Source organism: Pelmatolapia mariae, linkage group LG23, assembly GCF_036321145.2.
Source record: "Pelmatolapia mariae isolate MD_Pm_ZW linkage group LG23, Pm_UMD_F_2, whole genome shotgun sequence".
Taxonomy (NCBI): domain Eukaryota; kingdom Metazoa; phylum Chordata; class Actinopteri; order Cichliformes; family Cichlidae; genus Pelmatolapia; species Pelmatolapia mariae.
In genome coordinates, this window is record NC_086246.1 from 30416223 (window position 1) to 30433975 (window position 17753).

General features: G+C 42.4%; 1 protein-coding gene across 4 annotated transcripts in view; it reads right to left on the reverse strand.

The window, feature by feature from the left end:
- Positions 1–17753, reverse strand: part of LOC134620322 (NLR family CARD domain-containing protein 3-like) — a 36026-nt gene that overhangs the window by 3505 nt on the left and 14768 nt on the right. For all 4 annotated transcript variants that reach the window (XM_063466438.1, XM_063466437.1, XM_063466436.1 and 1 more), the window contains exons 5-10: positions 16495–16573; positions 15333–15561; positions 13410–15180; positions 13145–13318; positions 2786–2959; positions 1896–2051 (exon numbers count right to left, since the gene is read on the reverse strand). In XM_063466438.1, coding sequence (XP_063322508.1) covers positions 1896–2051; positions 2786–2959; positions 13145–13318; positions 13410–15180; positions 15333–15561; positions 16495–16573 — 2583 coding nt within the window. The remainder of the gene's footprint in view (positions 1–1895; positions 2052–2785; positions 2960–13144; positions 13319–13409; positions 15181–15332; positions 15562–16494; positions 16574–17753) is intronic.

Sequence of the window (17753 nt, forward strand, 5' to 3'; positions counted from 1 at the left end):
GACATTCATTCACGCTGTCAGGGAGTGGGTGCACATTAAACCTAAAGACTGGGACTGGGTACAAACAATGATTTAGTACAGGTAGAGTGCAGGCACCCAGTGCATCACATATTTTGAGCTAATATAGCGGTCATAGAATATGATGTGATCCTCATGATCATTAGTGTACCCTAACTCTTTGCTATTGCTTTTACAAAGGTTATGCTTCAGTCAGGATGGAATAATTCATAGATTTAATTTAATAGCGCCACGTATTAGAACACAAATCTGCAATTGCCTGCTTTAGTCTGTAAACAATTATAACTGTAATAAATGAGACAGGATACAACATCCCACTGTGATATGACACAAACAGCAGGAATAGCCAATGAGCTTAATTTACCTAAAATTAAGTCAACATTCCTGCTTCCTGCCACTCATTCTGAGAAAGAGTTCCTCTTTCATCACCCTATAAAATCAGCTGGTTCATTTTGTAGTTCATGTAAAATCATCTATTATTGTTTTGTTCAGACTCTGTCTTCTCTCTGTTTGTTCTAAATTGACAACATCAGTGACTCTGTGACCTGTTAATTAACAGGTATGTTGTATTTTTCTGCATGTGAATGATCACTGAGGGACCTGCTTACTTTTTATTTTCCCGTCTGTGATGTGCTGCTACTTGACCTGAATGTGAATGGTAAGAATGCACAAATAATCAGATCAATGTGCAAACAGAAGCACTTGCAGTTAAGTCAAATGGAAGCAATTGTCACTTCACTTTTCATTTGTTTCTGTTTTCGTATTCTCTTGCTCTGTTTCACTCACTCTCATTCTCATACTTGTCATTTTCGGATTGCTTCTGTCCTAAACTTTAATGTTTTCTGGCTGACCTTTATGATGTATAGATTTATTTCATATTCTCCTAACAGTACATAACAGTATATATCAAAACAAGTATTTGTACATTTGAGAGTTCAATTGAGCACAGTATGTAATGTCAGTGATATTTCACAATATGATGCATCACAGCATCACACTAAAATAATTATAGCATATGTTTACATGTTCCTTTTGTAAGTGTGTTTAAAGGCTCATCATCTTCATTTATTTACGCAAAAATTATATCAATGACATTTGACTGAAGTGCTGGTTGGCTGCAGGGCCACCATGCAGGCTCTTTCTGGAGCTCTCAGTGGCACAGTACATATCCTGCAGTGCAGGCTGCAGGGTAACAGGAACAGTGGTTGTTAATGCCAGACCGGCTTTACAGTCAAAACACCCACTAGTCTGCTCCACCAACTCCATTCCATTGTTCCTTAGTATTTGCTTTTTGCTGTAATGATTATTTCTTATTATAATTTGAATTTGAATTTCAAGGTTGATCGACCAAAGTTAATTAACTTTGACTATATGTAACTGTGACTGTGTCATCACAAAGTCCAGAAGATCAATTTGATATTTTAGCACAGACAAGTCTCAGTAGTAAACGCTCAGAAGCAGCAAACTAGCAGTGCAAAGCCCATTTTAGCAGGTGGCCAGTTAGGTTGAGTGACCTAGTAATCCATTTATTTTTACAATTCTTTTTTCTAAGCTAGGCAAACAATGTCAGAATTAGGGGCTAAACATGTCCTGGGCATGGTCTCTACACACAGATAAAACTTAATCTAAATAAAGGTCAGAGAGTAAAAATGTAAGTTCCTTTCCAGAGATCAGTTTGAACAGGTTGCACCATTGTTGTTGGCAGAGAATTTGTCCTTTGAGACCCCATACAGACATCTACAGTTTATGTTAGACCAGAATGGGGAAAAAAAAGGGAATTGTTCAAATAACACTAGTTTCAAACATGAAGTAATCAGACAGGGTCAGTTTCCTCATCTATCAGACATTGTTTGTGGTTGTAACGGCCATCTACATACCTCAGAGTGTCCAGTCTTAGCTGCTCAAGCATCTTCACTCCTGCCTCTCCAGGATTATTGTAGCTCAGGTCCAGCTCTTTCAGATGGGAAGAATTGAGGCTAAAAGCTGAGACTAGAGACTTGCAACCTTCTTCTGTGATCAGGCAGCCTGACAGCCTGCAGACATGACAAATACTCTTAGAGAATAGCAACATAAATGCAAACAGAAAAATTGCAGCCAAAAATCATTAAAAAATGACATGACTAAAACAGGAGTTAGAAATAGCCATTAAAATCTAAGGTTTAAGGTTTAGCCAATCTAAACCTTAAAATCTACAAATGATAAAACTTAATGAAATAAAAATTAAGACAAAAAATACATAAAGTAGGGCTGAGGCTGTTTCGGGTGTCATCAGCTTTGTTGCTTTTTGGTTTTAATGAAAATATTGGGCCAAATTATGACAGTAAAATAAGTCTATATTATAAAAGTTTTTATATCTTATATTACCTTGTGAGGACAACAAAAACATCTGAAATAAAAAAATTTTCACAGCTCATCAAATCTTTTCAGAACCAAACCAAAGTGGCTAATTAATGGTTACCTCCACTGAACTGTGCTATCGGTGAGGCTGACATCATGTAAAGATTTCATTGGGAAAAAGGAAGAGAAAAAGACAAAACGAGAGAGGGGAATACTAACATATTGTATGCAGAAGAGGACTTCAGAAGAGGACTTCAATATGTTGGACAACTTCCAACACTTTTTTAAAACGTTTTTCATTTTTTGATCAGATACATCATGCAGATTAGGATCAACAATATAATAGATAATTTGACAAATCACAACAGAAAGCCCTGCATTGCTTAAAGATTTTAAATAGTCATTTATTGACCATTTTAAGAATGCTGACCTGAGTGTTTCCAGTTTACAATACAGACTTTCTAGTCCAGAAGACAAAACTTTCACTCCAGAGTCCTTCAGGTCATTGTTACTCAGGTTAAGCTCTCTCAAACTAGAGGGCTGGGAGCTGAGAAGTGAAGACAGAGTTTCACAGCTTCTCTCTGAGAGATTACAGACACTCAATCTGAAGAGACAATAATGAGAAAAATAATAACATGTTAAACTTTCTGGTCTGAACCTTTGAAAAAAAATATGATCTTAATAAAATATCATCTTTATTAATTAAACATGTTATTAAATAATTTATTAAATGTCATTAATTAAATTTAAAACATTTATTCAATGATTTATTTCCAAATTAATTAATCAATGACACATTTAATTAATAATTATATATTTACTTAATCAATTATTGAAACATTAAATTAATTATTTAATGACGTATTTACTTAATTCATTTTAGCACTCCTGGCCCTGCAGGTTTGTTCATTAATTAATTTCATTTGTCACCCATCAAAGTCAGGAGGTGGGGTTAACACTGCCACTCCAGCTTGTGTAACATCTTATTGCTTACCGCGCACAGTAAATGAAGACAGTTTGATCTTAGATAACTGATTGCTATGGACTGGCGGTAGTGTTGACTTGGGACAACCAGGTATCTCAGAATGCATTTCAAATCACAAGCGGTAATGGTGCTGCTATAAACTCTAAATAGTGATAATGTGATGAAGCCCCATGAATGTGTCGAATCTTTCCGGCCAATTGCTTCACCAAAAGGCAGATCACACCGAAGCCTTGTTTAACCGCTTATTTGGAAGTACTAACACCTGCTGGTCCTTCGATGTACAGCAGCCCTGTGATTTGATCTGATGTTCATATGTGTTAGACTGGAATTCTATGACACTGATAACTATAAATATGATAACTATAAATTAACTAATTCGTACATTTCTTTTGTAATAAAAAATGTAAAGACTCATATCGCCGGTAAGTTAACCTGATGCCAGCTGTTTAATTCACAGTAGCTTTTCCAGTAAGTATGGTAACCACAGACACTGATCCAGGCCAGACTTTGGGGAGTACCCCTCATGTCTCTTTGAAACTAAAAAAAACAGTCATTCATCACAGTCAGCTGTGAAGTGAGTTCATTGATTGTCTTCTGCATCAATGAAAATGTCTCTCCTGTTTGTCTCTCAATTTGCATTTATTATAGCAATTATATCATGTTTTATGTGCAGTATAGATCATACAGTTACCAATTACCATTAATTGCTAACCTTCTAGAAAAGCTTGTGGCTAAGCAACTTATAGCAGTTCTAGACAAACACAGCCTTTTTGACAAGTTTCAGTCCGGCTTTCGTAGAGTTCACTCTACGGAAACAGCCCTTCTTAAAGTCTCTAGTGACATTTTGATGAGTAATGATGCAGGAAAATGTTCTGTTCTGCTTATGATGGACCTCACATCGGCTTTTGACACAGTTAACCACAACACTTTGCTTGAAAGGCTAAAATATTGGGTTGGCATATCTGGAACTGCCTTGGAGTGGTTCTCCTCATAGTTACATCACCAATGTTTTTCTGTGACGGTCTCTGATTTCAGGTCATCCTCTACCTCCCTTCCTTACGGTGTCCCTCAAGATTTTGTTTTGGGGGTTTATTGTTTTTAATATAGCTTCTTCCCCTCCAACGTATAATGAGCCCCTCCGAGGACATTTCCTATCACTGTTATGCTGATGAGATTCAGTTATACATTTTTTTAAGCCCCAAGATTTATCTAAACTCCAGCTTCTGAATGACTGCTTAGATTCGATCAAACGTTGGATGGCTGTTAAGTTCCTCAAACTTAATGAGGGGAAAACTTAAGTCCTCCTTAAGGAGGACTTAAGCACTCCTGACAGATTTTTACCCCAGATAGTGTAAGCCCTATCGATAGTGTAAGACAAAAAGATGGAAAACACAAACTGTTTACAAATTATACAAAACTTTTTTTATCCATCCATCCATCCATCCCTCTCTCCCTTAGAGATAGGGTGAGAAGTTCAGCCATCCGGGAGGGGCTCAGAGTAGAGCCGCTGCTCCTCCACATCGAAAGGAGCCAGCTGAGGTGGTTCGGGCATCTGACAAGGATGCCTCCTGGGCGCCTCCTGGGTGAGGTGTTCCGGGCATGTCCCACCAGGAGGAGGCCCCGGGGCAGACCCAGGACACGCTGGAGAGATTATATCTCTCCGCTGGCCTGGGAACGCCTTGGTGTTCCCCCGGATAAGCTGGAGGAGGTGGCTGGGGAGAGGGAGGTCTGGGCTTCTCTGCTTAGGCTGCTGCCCCCGTGACCCGGCCCCGGATAAAGCGGATGAAGATGGATGGAAAACACAAACTGTTTACAATGAATACAAAACTTTTTTTTATCATTTAAGAAATGTTGCTAAGTTAAGATGTATTGTATCTCGCTCAGAACTGGAGATTGCTATACATACATTTATTTCTTCATGCTTGGACTACTGTAACTCACTTTTTATATGTGTCTAAACAAAGGTTCCCTGGATCGTCAGCAGGTTGTGCAAAACACTGCTGCTAGGCTTCTGACCAAATCCTCCAAATAGTCACATGCAACACTGTTGCTATTTCAGTTACACTGGCTTCCTGTTGAATTCAGAGTCCATTTTAAGATCCTGGTTTTGACTTTTAGATCTTCGCAAGGACTGGCACCAGTTTACATTTCTGATCTTCTACAGCCCCGTGTCCCTAGCAGGTCCCTGAGATCATCTGATCAGGGCATACTTGCTATACAGCACACTAAGATGAGAACTAAAGGTGATAGAGCTTTTGCCACTGTGGCCCCTGTTGGAGTCATTTTGATAAAAGTTGTCATTGTTGTACTTAAAATTGTAAACCTTGTCCTGAACTGCATGTTTAGATATTTTTCTGTCCCTCCCCTACATGTAGGATGATGGGGAGGGATAGCTATAGTGTTTAATTGCAGGAACATTCTATGTAAGGTTCTGGTTTGCTTCTTTAGTAAGGAATGTTTACTTCCTGCCATTTATGGGCTCACCTGTGCTTGTATATTTCATTTTCATTTCATTTCATTTATTTGTTCATTGCAGGCACAAAAAAAAATATGTATATTAAACATAAAGTGCACAAAACAAAAAACAATGGTGTGGTGGACCATTAAAGGAGTTGAGCCATATAGGGGAGATGACCCTTTTATGACCAGCAGGAAGTCACGTATACAGAGATACACACACACACACACACACACACACACACACGCTCATGTGCATGCACACACACACAGTGCCTTTAACTTTTATGACACACCATATGGGTTTTACAATGGGGTTATGTGTTCGCTGAATAAAATGCTGCAAGGGGACGCTGTTTTTTTGGAGTTGGCTGGGATCAGGTGAGGATCTTGTAGTTCCAAGATCCTGATCCGACCGGCTTCCCTTGCAAGTTTGAAACCGGTCGACCTCTGATTGTCTTGCTTTGTTCACGGGGATAAGTCTCTGAACTAGCGGGGCCTGCGAGTTCAGACCTAACAGCCTCCAGACTGTGGAACTCTCTCGCTCTGAGCCTAAGAACTGTGGACTCAGTAGACGCTTTTAAAAAACAACTCAAAACTCACCTTTTGAGAATTGCTTTTGGTTAATTCTTCCCTGTTTATGTTGTTTGTTTCATGTTTTATGACTTGTTTCTATGTGCAGCACTTTGTGATTCTCTGTCTAGAAAGGTGCTATATAAATAAATTTTTACTTACTTACAGTTAGGTCCATAAATATTTGGACAGACACAACTTTTTTCTAATTTTGGTTTTGTACATTACCACAATCAATTTCAAATGGAACAAAAAAAATTGCATAAAAATGGGAGGAAAGGATTTTTTGTAAAACAATCCCTATAATTGGACAAATTCAATGACTGAAAACAAAATGTTAATTTCTAATACTTGAAAACCCTTTGCTGGCAATGACAGTCTTGAAGTCTTGAACTCATGGACATTACCAGATGCTGGGTTTTCTCTTTTTTCAATGCCCAGTGACTTTACTGCAGTGTCTTTCATTTGCCGTTTGTTTGTTGGCCTTTCTTTTTTTTTATTCAACATTTTTTTATTGAGTATTTGTGGATATAGTTTACAAAGAAAAAAAGAAGATGGAAAACACAAACTGTTTACAATGAATACAAAACAGAACTTCTCATGTTGGAACATTGTTTTCCTCTCTTATTATTTACCAAACAAGCAACGAGAAAAAACAAAGAAAAACAAAAAAACGAAAACAGAAAAAAGCAAAAAGAGAGAAAAAACCCGAAAACAACCCCATAAGATCCACACACAAGTTAGCTACACCATCACTGAGCTCCACGTTCCCGTTAACACAGACAGACATCTGACCACTATGGAGAAGCAAATCCATTAGTCAGCTGGAACATCCTTAAGTTGAAGTTTAGAGAAGGTTTCTAGAAAGAGACATTTGTTGGCCTTTCTGTCTGTAGTTTAGTCTTTAACAAGTGAAATCCATGCTCATTTGGGTTAAGATCAGGTGACTGACTTGGCCTTTTAAGAATATTCCACTTCTTTGCTTTGATAAACTCCTGGGTTACTTTGGCTGTTTTGGGTCATTGTCCAACTGTATTATGAAACACCACCCAATCAGTTTGACTACATTTAGCTGGATGTGAGCAAACAGTACGTCTCTGAACACATCAGAATTCATTCAGCTGCTTCTGTCCTGTGTGACATCATCATACTTTTTTTCTAGCCATCTTTCTGGTAGACGGTGTTCTTGGTTTCATCTGTCCAAAAAACATTTTTTGTGCTGGCTTTTTTAGAAGTTTTTTTTTTTTTTTTTTAAGGTAGCCGAGAATATCAATACGCCTACCTCCTGGAGAGTGTTTGTTTACATTGTTGGATGTTGTAAAGGGTTTTCTCTTCAATATGGAAATCATTCTGCAGTCATCCAGCACTATTGTCTTCCCTGGACGTCCTAATATTGTAGCAATTTCTCAGATAGGTTTAAGGATGGCTTGTTTCATGGAGAGCTCCTTTGACCACATGTGGTCTGTTCACAGCAAAATCTTCCAAATGCAAGCACCACACCTCAAATAAACTCCAGGCCTTTTATCTGCTTAATTTGATAATGACATAAAGAAGGAATTTCTCACACCTTCCCATGAAATAGCTTTTGAGTCTTTTGGTCCCTTTAAAAAGTTGCTGAAACTCCTAAACCCTTCATCCAATTTGAATATGGGCACCCTCAAATAAAAGCTGAGAGTCTACACATTATGTCCATGTTTCCATTATATAACTAATTAAATATATATAACTAAACAGGTAAAAAAAAAAGAAAAGAAAATGTGTGTTTTGTAATTGTATGCAGGGGGAATACACTGACCACTGTACTAAAATCCACTGAAGTGCAAGCTGTGCGTTGCATTATCACAGGAATGCGCATGTATGAATTTGGTAATTTAGAAAATGTATAAATGTTGTTCTACTTGATTCTGATCTGCTGCTGAATCTCTTTTATGCTGATGGAAATGTAGAGTTTGATCTGTGACACACTGAAACATTAATCTCTTATTGGGCTCTTCATTGTCAAATCAAATCAAATCAAATCACTTTTATTGTCACATCACATGTGCAGGTACACTGGTACAGTACATGTGAGTGAAATTCTTGTGTGCGAGCTTCACAAGCAACAGAGTTGTGCAAAATACAATAATGTAAAACAAGCAAAATATAAAAATGGCTAATCTAAAAAGTAATAAATATATGTACAATATGTAAAGGTATATACATTACTGAATGTGTATACTAAATATGTTTTTCTATGTGTGTGTGTTTGAGTGTGTATATAGTATGTATATACATGTTTTACAAATGAAATAAAGTAAACAATAAAATAAGATATATAAAATATACAGAGGTTGGTATGTGCAAAACAGTGGTATTTATATACAGTATGGAGTGCATAATGTTGAAGTTCCAGTAGTGAGGGTGAGGTGTCTATGAAGTGTTCAGCAGTCTGATGGCCTGATGGAAAAAGCTGTCTCTCAGTCTGCTGGTACGGGACCGGATGCTGCAGAACCTCCTTCCTGATGGAAGTAGTCTGAACAGTTTATGGCTGGGGTGACTGGAGTCCTTGATGATCCTCCCCGCTTTCCTCAGGCACCGCTTCCTGTAGATGTCTTGGAGGGAGGGAAACTCACCTCCAATTATCCGTTCAGCACACCGCACTACTCTCTGGAGAGCTTTGCGGTTGTGAGCGGTGCTGTTGCCGTACCAGGTGGTGATGCATCCAGTGAGGATGCTCTCAATGGCACAGCGATAGAAGGTCCTGAGGATGCGGGGGCTCATGCCGAATCTTTTCAGTCTCCTGAGAAAGAAGAGGCGCTGCTGCGCCTTCTTCACTGTTTTGTTTATGTGTACTGACCACGTAAGATCCTCAGCCAGATGTACACCAAGGAAGCGGAAGCTGCTCACTCTCTCCACAGCGGCGCCGTTGATGGTGATGGGGGTGTGTACTCCTCTGCACCCCCGGAAGTCCACTATCAACTCCTTTGTCTTTGCGACGTTGAGGGTGAGATGGTTGTCTTGACACCAGTGGGTCAGGGCGCTGACCTCCTCCCTGTAAGCCGTCTCATCACCGTTGGTGATAAGACCCACCACTGTAGTGTCGTCCGCAAACTTCACAATGATGTTGGAGTTTCTAGTGGCCGTGCAGTCGTAGGTGTAGAGTGAGTACAGGAGAGGGCTCAGTACACACCCCTGTGGAGCACCAGTGTTCAGTGTGATGGGGGATGAGGTGGTGCTGCCCAGTCTGACCACTTGGCGTCTGTCAGACAGGAAGTTAAGGATCCAGCTGCCGAGGGAGCTGCTCAGTCCTAGATCCTGCAGTTTCCTGTCCAGCTTCGAGGGAACGATGGTGTTGAATGCTGAGCTGTAATCTACAAACAGCATTCTCACATACGTGTCTCTCTTCTCCAGGTGTGACAGGGCAGCATGGAGTGTCAGGGCTATGGCATCATCAGTGGACCTGTTGTGGCGGTATGCGAACTGTAGAGGGTCCAGTGAGTCGGGTAGTGCAGAGCAGATGAAGTCCCTGACCAGCTTCTCGAAGCATTTGCTCACGATGGGGGTCAGGGCTACGGGTCGCCAGTCGTTCAATGAGGAGATGGTGGAGGATTTGGGTACAGGGACGATGGTGGCCATTTTGAAGCAGGCTGGGACTACAGACAGAGAGAGGGAAAGGTTGAAGATGTGTGTAAACACTCCAGCCAGCTGAGCCGCGCATGACTTGAGGACGCGGCCGGGAATCCCGTCCGGACCAGTAGCTTTGCGTGCGTTCACCCTCCTGAAGCACTTCCGCACATCCTCCTCAGACACAGTGTGCGCACTGACGTCATCCGCGGTGCGCACACTGTCCGGTCTCGTGGTGTTCGCTGTGTCGAATCTAGCGCAGAATACGTTTAGATCCTCACACAGAGAGGCCGTGGTCTGCGGTGTGCTGGTTTTCCCTCTAAAGTCTGTGATCGTGTTTAGTCCCTGCCACATACTCCGAGAGTTGTCAAACTGTTGCTCCACCCTGTCCCTGTACTCACGTTTGGCTGCTTTGATCGTCTTCCGGAGTTGGTAATGTGCGTGTTTGTAGTCCGATGTGTTCGCGGAGGCAAAAGCGGTGCTCCGTGCCGCCAGTGCTGTGCGAACATCTCTGTTAATCCAGGGTTTTTGATTTGGGAAGGATTTAACTGTTCTGGATGGGACGACATCTTCCACGCATTTTCTGATAAATCCGCAGACTGAGTCTGTGTACTCATCAATGTCTTTAGCAGCCACGTGAAACATTTCCCAGTCCGCGTGATCAAAACAGTCCCGCAGCGTAGACTCCGATTGGTCCGACCAACGGTGCACCGCCCTCAGGGTTGGAGCTTCCTGTTTCAGCTTCTGCCTGTAGGCGGGCAGGAGCAGGATGGAGCGGTGATCTGATTGGCCGAATGGGGCGCGGGGGAGGGCTTTGTATGCATCCCGGAAAGAGGTGTAGCAGTGGTCAAGAAGCCGGTCTCCACGAGTGCTGAAATGGATGTGTTGGTGGAGTTTTTGTGAGACTTTCTTCAGGTTACCCTTATTAAAGTCCCCGGTCGTGATAAACGCCGCCTCTGGGTGTGTGGTTTCCTCACTGCTGATCGCGCTGTACAGTTCCCTGAGTGCTCGGTCAGTGTCGGCTTGTGGGGGAATGTAAACAGCCGTAATAATCACTGCTGTGAATTCCCTCGGTAGCCAGAATGGCCGGCACTTAATCATCAGGTACTCCAGGTCCGGTGAGCAGAAAGATTTGACCGGGTGCACGTTCGCATAATCACACCAGCTGTTGTTGATCATGAAACATACACCACCGCCTCTGCTTTTCCCAGTAAGCTCCTGTGACCTGTCCGCGCGGTGCACAGAGAACCCCGGTAGTTGTACTGCGGAGTCCGGTACCTTGTCCGATAGCCAGGTTTCTGTGAGGCAGATCACGCAGCAGTCCCGTATCTCTCGCTGGAATGAGATCCGTGCCCGAAGCTCGCACAGCTTGTTCTCCAGAGACTGCACATTAGCCAGTAATAAACTGGGTAACGGTGGTCTGTTAGTGCGCCGTCTCAGTCGAACCAGAACGCCAGATCTTCTCCCTCTGCGTCGGCGTTTGCGGCCTCCACGGGCCCAGAACAAAGGCGTCTCAGGTGAAATGAATGGGGGGTCTGCAAACGGAGGGTCCGTGTTGCAAAACTTGAACTCCGGAAAGTGATGAGGTTCTTGTCTCCAAGAACCTGGGCCTGTTGCATGGTGGTACAGTGGTTAGCACTGTCACCTCACAGCAATAAGGTCCTGAGTTCAACTCCACCAAGAGGCTGGGGTCTTTCTGGGTACTCCTCACACAGTTCAAAGACATGCAGTTATTGGAGATAGGTTAATTGGAAACTCTAAATTGCCCATAGGTATGAATGTGAATGATTGCATGTGTCTATGTGTTATGTGTTAGCCCTGTGACAGACTGGCGACCTGTTGTACCCTGCCTCTCAGGGGTGGGATAACTTTGATGGGTGAGGCTGACAGAAAAAATTTAGCAACTTGCAGCCTTTCATGGGTTTGCTCTGCGAAGTGTCATCCTGACATCTGCTGTGGACAGACAGAGTACTTGGTCGTTGGGGGAGGGGGGCATCTTCCTTGCTCGCTCTTTGTTCTCTACCTCAAAATGTGCAAAGAAGTCATTCAGTTTGTCAGGCAGGGAGGGATCACTGCTGCATGCCGGAGGTGTTGGCTTGTTTAAATGCCCTGCCACAGCTGAGTGTCCTTTGAACTTGTGAAGTGTGTGTTGATGTTATCTGCATACTCCCGCTTTGCCTCTTTGATGGCCCGTGATAGGTCTGCTCTGGCTGTAGTGTAGGCTTCTCTATTGTTGGACTTAAAGGTAGAGTCTCTGATTTCTGATTCTTTGCAGAGAACCAGGGTTTATGGTTTGCATAGGTGATGACGGTCTCTGAGACAGTGACATCTTCATTGCATTTGCTGATGTAGGTGGTCACTGAGGTTGTGACTGCTAAGGCCTCCACAAGTTCTAAAAAGTGCACAGACACAATTGGAGCATTCCTACACCAGCTGTTATTGATGTAAATACACAGTCCACCGCCATGCGCCTTGCCGATGATAGGGGGTCTCTGTCGGCACGGTAGCTACCTGGCCCATTTAGCTGGATAGCGTGGTCTACGATGCCTCCGTGTAGCCATGTTTCAGTAAAAATAAGAACAGAGCAGTGTCTTGTTTCTTTCCTGGAGTTTATTAGTAGTCTTAAACAGTCCAGTTTGTTTTCTATGGAGCACATGTTGGAGAGCAGTGATGGGAGCGCGGTCAGCTACGGTTAGCTTTTAGCCTAGCATGGACACCGGCTCGCTTACTGCACTTCCACTTCCTTGCACACCGTTTTCGATGGACTTCCAGGCGGACGCTGAGATGTGGTGGCGCCGTAGCCCATCTGTTCAGAGCTTGCAGAATGCCGCAGCAGCGCAGTTTCTCCACCGTGTCTCAATCTGGTTGAGTTTACTGGTGTTTTCCTAAATCCAAAAGTTGTTGGTGGTTATAGAAGTGTTTGACTGTAGTTCCGACGTACATTACAGCTATATAATAAACCACGACTCAAATAGAACTTGAGTAAAAACACGAAAATCGCACCATGATTTGGACATGGTGTGGCCGCTGCGACCTAGCACGCTACCATCATGGTAAAATACCATGTATTTACCGTAATACCATACCAAAAGTAAGGATATGTCAGTACAAAAATAAATGTAGCTTTTATGTTGCAGATTTCAAGTCAAATCATAAACAACATAATCTGACCTGAGCGTTTCCAACTTCCAGTTTGTAGTCTTCAGTCGAGAAAACAGTAGTGTCAAACCTGAGTCTTGCACGTTGTTGTTACTCAGGTCTAGATCTCTGAGCTCACAGTCTTCTAGTTGAAGAGAGGAGGACAGAGCTCCACATGCTCTCTCTGACAGGTTACAGCTATTCAGCCTAAAAAAATATATGCATAATAAGAAGAATGGAATAGCAAGAGTTTTCTGTTTGTAAACTGTATTTAAATGATAAAAACATCATAACTTACAGAGCTTTCTTAGAGGTTTTGACTACTGGCAGCAGCCTCAGAAGAGCCTCCTCTGAAGCAGAGTATTTCTTCAGGTCAAACACATCCAGACTTTTTTCTGATGACAGTAAGATGAAGACCAGAGCTGACCACTGAGCAGAAGACAGTTCATCTGTGGAGAGACTTCCTGAACTCAGGGACTGTTGGATCTCCTCCACTAGAGAATGGTCATTCAGTTCATTTAGACACTGGAACAGGTTGATGCTTTTCTCTACAGACAGATTCTCACTGAGCTTCTTCTTGATGTACTGAACTGTTTCCCGATTGGTCTGTGAGCTACTTCCTGTCTGTGTCACCAGGCCTTGCAAACAAATTTGATTAGTTTTCAGACCCAAGAGAAAACGAAGTAACAAGTCCAGGTGTCCATTTGGGCTCTGTAAGGCCTTGTCCACAGAACTCTGATAGAAGTCTTTCTCTGTCTGAGAGCTTGTTTGTTGTTCTTCCAGCTGATTGACTCCAGAGTTGATGAAGGTCAGATGAACATGAAGAGCAGCCAGAAACTCCTGAACACTCAGATGGACAAAGCAGAACACCTTGTCCTGGTACAGTCCTCTCTCCTCTTTAAAGATCTGTGTGAACACTCCTGAGTACACTGAGGCTGCTCTGATATTGATGCCAGACTCTGTCAGGTCTGATTCATAGAAGATCAGGTTTCCTTTCTGCAGCTGATCAAAAGCCAGTTTTCCCAGAGACTCAATCATCTTCCTGCTCTCTGGACTCCAGTGTGGATCTGTCTCAGATCCTCCATCATACTTGACTTTTTTCACTTTGACCTGAACCACCAGGAAGTGGATGTACATCTCAGTCAGGGTCTTGGGCAGCTCTCCTTTCTCTTTGGTTTTCAGCACATCCTCCAGAACTGTAGCAGTGATCCAGCAGAAGACTGGGATGTGGCACATGATGTGGAGGCTTCTTGATGTCTTGATGTGGGAGAATATCCTGCTGGCCTGCTCCTCATCTCTGAATCTTTTCCTGAAGTACTCTTCCTTCTGTGGGTCAGTAAAGCCCCTGATCTCTGTCACCATGTCCACACACTCAGGAGGGATCTGACTGGCTGCTGCAGGACGTGTGGTTATCCAGAGGCGAGCAGATGGGAGCAGGTTCCCCTTGATGAGGTTTGTCAACAGTACATCCAATGAGGTGGACTTTCTTGTTTCAGTCAGGATTTTAGTTTTGTTGAAGTCCAAACTAAGTCGGCACTCATCCAGACCATCAAGAATGAACACAACCTGGAAGTCTTCAAGCCTGCAGATACCTGATTCTTTAGTTTCAGTAAAGAAGTGATGAACAAGTTCCACCAAGCTGAACTTTTCCTCTTTCAGCACATTCAGCTCTCTGAAAGTGAATGGAAATATGAACTGGATGTCCTGGTTGGCTTTGTCTTCAGCCCAGTCCAGAGTGAACTTCTGTGTTAAGACTGTTTTCCCAATGCCAGCCACTCCCTTTGTCAGCACTGTTCTGATTGGTTCATCTCTTCCAGGTGAAGATTTAAAGATATCTTCTTGTCTGATTGTTCTTTCTGGTCCCTTTGATTTCCTGGATGCCATTTCAATCTGTCTGATCTCATGTTCATCATTGACCTCTGCAGTCCCTCCCTCTGTGATGTAGAGTTCTGTGTAGATCTGATTCAGAAGAGTTGGGTTTCCTGCTTTAGCGATCCCCTCAAACACACACTGGAACTTCTTCTTCAGTTGGGCTTTAAGTTCACGTTTATAGAGTGGAGCAAATATTTCTGAAAATAAGTAATTCAGATGAATTCATTATTATATAATAAATATCATAGCCTTTCAGTGCCCTGAAAAGATAAATGTGTGAATAGATATTGGTCTATTTCTTGAGATATTAGGAAAGATCAATATGCAATCTTTAGAGAAATTCTCTTACTGCTCTGCAGATGGTCAGCCATCTCATGCTGCCTAAGTCTCCTCAAGAAGTGTAATGTGATCTTCAGAAATGCTTCTCTGCAGCTCTTTCTTTGATCTTCATCCTCACCTTCAAACATCTCCTCATCCTCCCTCTGGCTTCTTATGGTTTCTGGGTCATCTGGACTCAGAACCTTTTTGGTTTTCTTCAGCTCATTCTTCACAAACATCGTAATGTTGTCCTCCAGCCGCTGGAAAAGAAGACCATATGAGTTACCGAGCAGTCTTTCTATACAGGCGCTATGGAGAGCATCCTCACACAGAACATTGCATCCTGGTATGGGAACAGCTATGTTAAGGACCAAAAAGCTATTCAGAAAGTGATCCGTACAGCAGAACGCTGCTGCAGGGCTGCCTGCCCCTCCCTACAGAACATTTACACCAGGAGATGCTGGACTAGAGCAGCTCAGATACTGAAGGACCTGTCCCATCACAGCAATAAACTGTTCCAACTTCTGCAATCATCTGAGCCCTGAGTCTCAGGCCATCCCCCCTATTCACAACGGCACAACACACCATTTAGAAAACGTACATTCTCAGATTTGAACTGTAAATTTCCAGATTGTTTTATTTTATTTTATTTATATAATATATATAACTCACTCACTTACAGCACATAATGTCCTCTTTGTATTTATTCACTCCCTGTATATAATGTTCTCTCTCTCTTGTTTCTTTGCACAGTCGAGCGTATCAGGTCACATTTCACTGCGTGTTGTACTTGTATATCTATGCATGTGACAAATAAACAATCTTGAAATGCACTGGTTCTTATACAGCTCTTCTATACTCTGTGCATTCAGAGCACTTTATACAACATGCCACATTTAACTATGCACATTTTTCTATGCTCAAATGCTTTTTAACTTTAACACTCTGATGGTTGCATCAGAGAGAACTTTGGGTTTAGTGTCTTGCCCAGTACATTTACCAGCCAGGGTTTGATCCACCAACCTTCTGATTAGTAACTGACCTGCTCCCCTCCTGAGCTACAGGCACCCCAATTGGACTGAAATCATGGAACCAAAAATCAGATTCATATTGGACACACTGACAATCCACTCTTCTATAAAGTGCAGCATATAGTAACCGAAAAAACCACATGTAAAAGTAGTAGTACAGACCATAAACACAGAGTCCAGGTGTGTTTGACGCTGCTGTGCAGACTGACCAGTGGAAACCTCTGCTCTCTCCTGGTCCACTCTGTGGAGGAGTAATGTATAATTAAGTCATGTTATGTCTGTCCACACACAGACACAAGGTCCATGAAGTGATGTTTTGATGGGTTCAGTGAATACGATTACTCCCCGCAATGGTGAAGCTTTGCTAGTCCTGGTGATCCCACTGAAAATTAAAAACTCAGTTTTCAGATGTCCGTAGCTTTCCGCTCAGTTTTTTTAGTCCCAAAAGCTCTTACCATCTCCTGCATTAAGCTTTCCCTCTATGCTGAGATGACCTGGAGCAAGGTACTCTCTTTGCACCAGTGACTGGTTTGAAGTGACAACTTCCAGTGCTCGGTCAACTTTCTGTCAGGAAAAGTACATCTAATGTATCATTGTAACAGAACACTGTGTGGATCGTAGATTTTATTAGGACACCGCAGGCATAGATTTCCAGCAAAAATAAGCACGTATTACAGATAAAACGTCGAACAGAAGCAACGTCTAAAAGGTGAAAACAAAAATCCAAAAATACGAGGGACAAACAGGGACCTATTTTAAGGCGCGGGTTCAACAAACTGAGTCTAGCCATAAACTCTGAGTTGATTCTGCCTGCAGGCTTGAGTTTTCAGTTCCAGAAAGGCTTAGTTACTTCAATCAAATCTGACTATGTTCACTTTGAGTTGTGGAGCTCAAGGTGCACCAACTAAGAAGGCTTGGTAAAGGCTGATGAAGGACAGGGTTTGAAAGCACCAGAGACAGAAGACGAAACAGACATCAGGGAGACACAGAAGTAGGAGTTGTCCGCAATTGCTACTATGTATGTATGTGGCTTTATGTCACGACGGCCAGCATAGGTTGAAGGACTCATGTGCAGACACCACTCTGAAGCTCGGAGGATCAGCGAAAAGCAAGATTTTATTTCAGCAAGCAAAGGTGACACAGGGGAGTTAAAGGCAAAAACACTAAACAAGAACAAAAGGCGAGAGGAATAAATCTAACCTCTGGAGTTACACAAACTAAAAACTAACATGATGCTACAAACTCAGGGGACTAAGAAAGTGAGAGTAAACACACTCTATGGCAGGCAAGAAACTCAGTCACTAGATACAAAATCAGAATATTACGATGGGACACTATGAACAAAAGCAGAACTACGAAGCACTAAACTATACTAGAGCAAAAGTCATAAAACATGAACTACTTAACTGTGGCTTTCACTA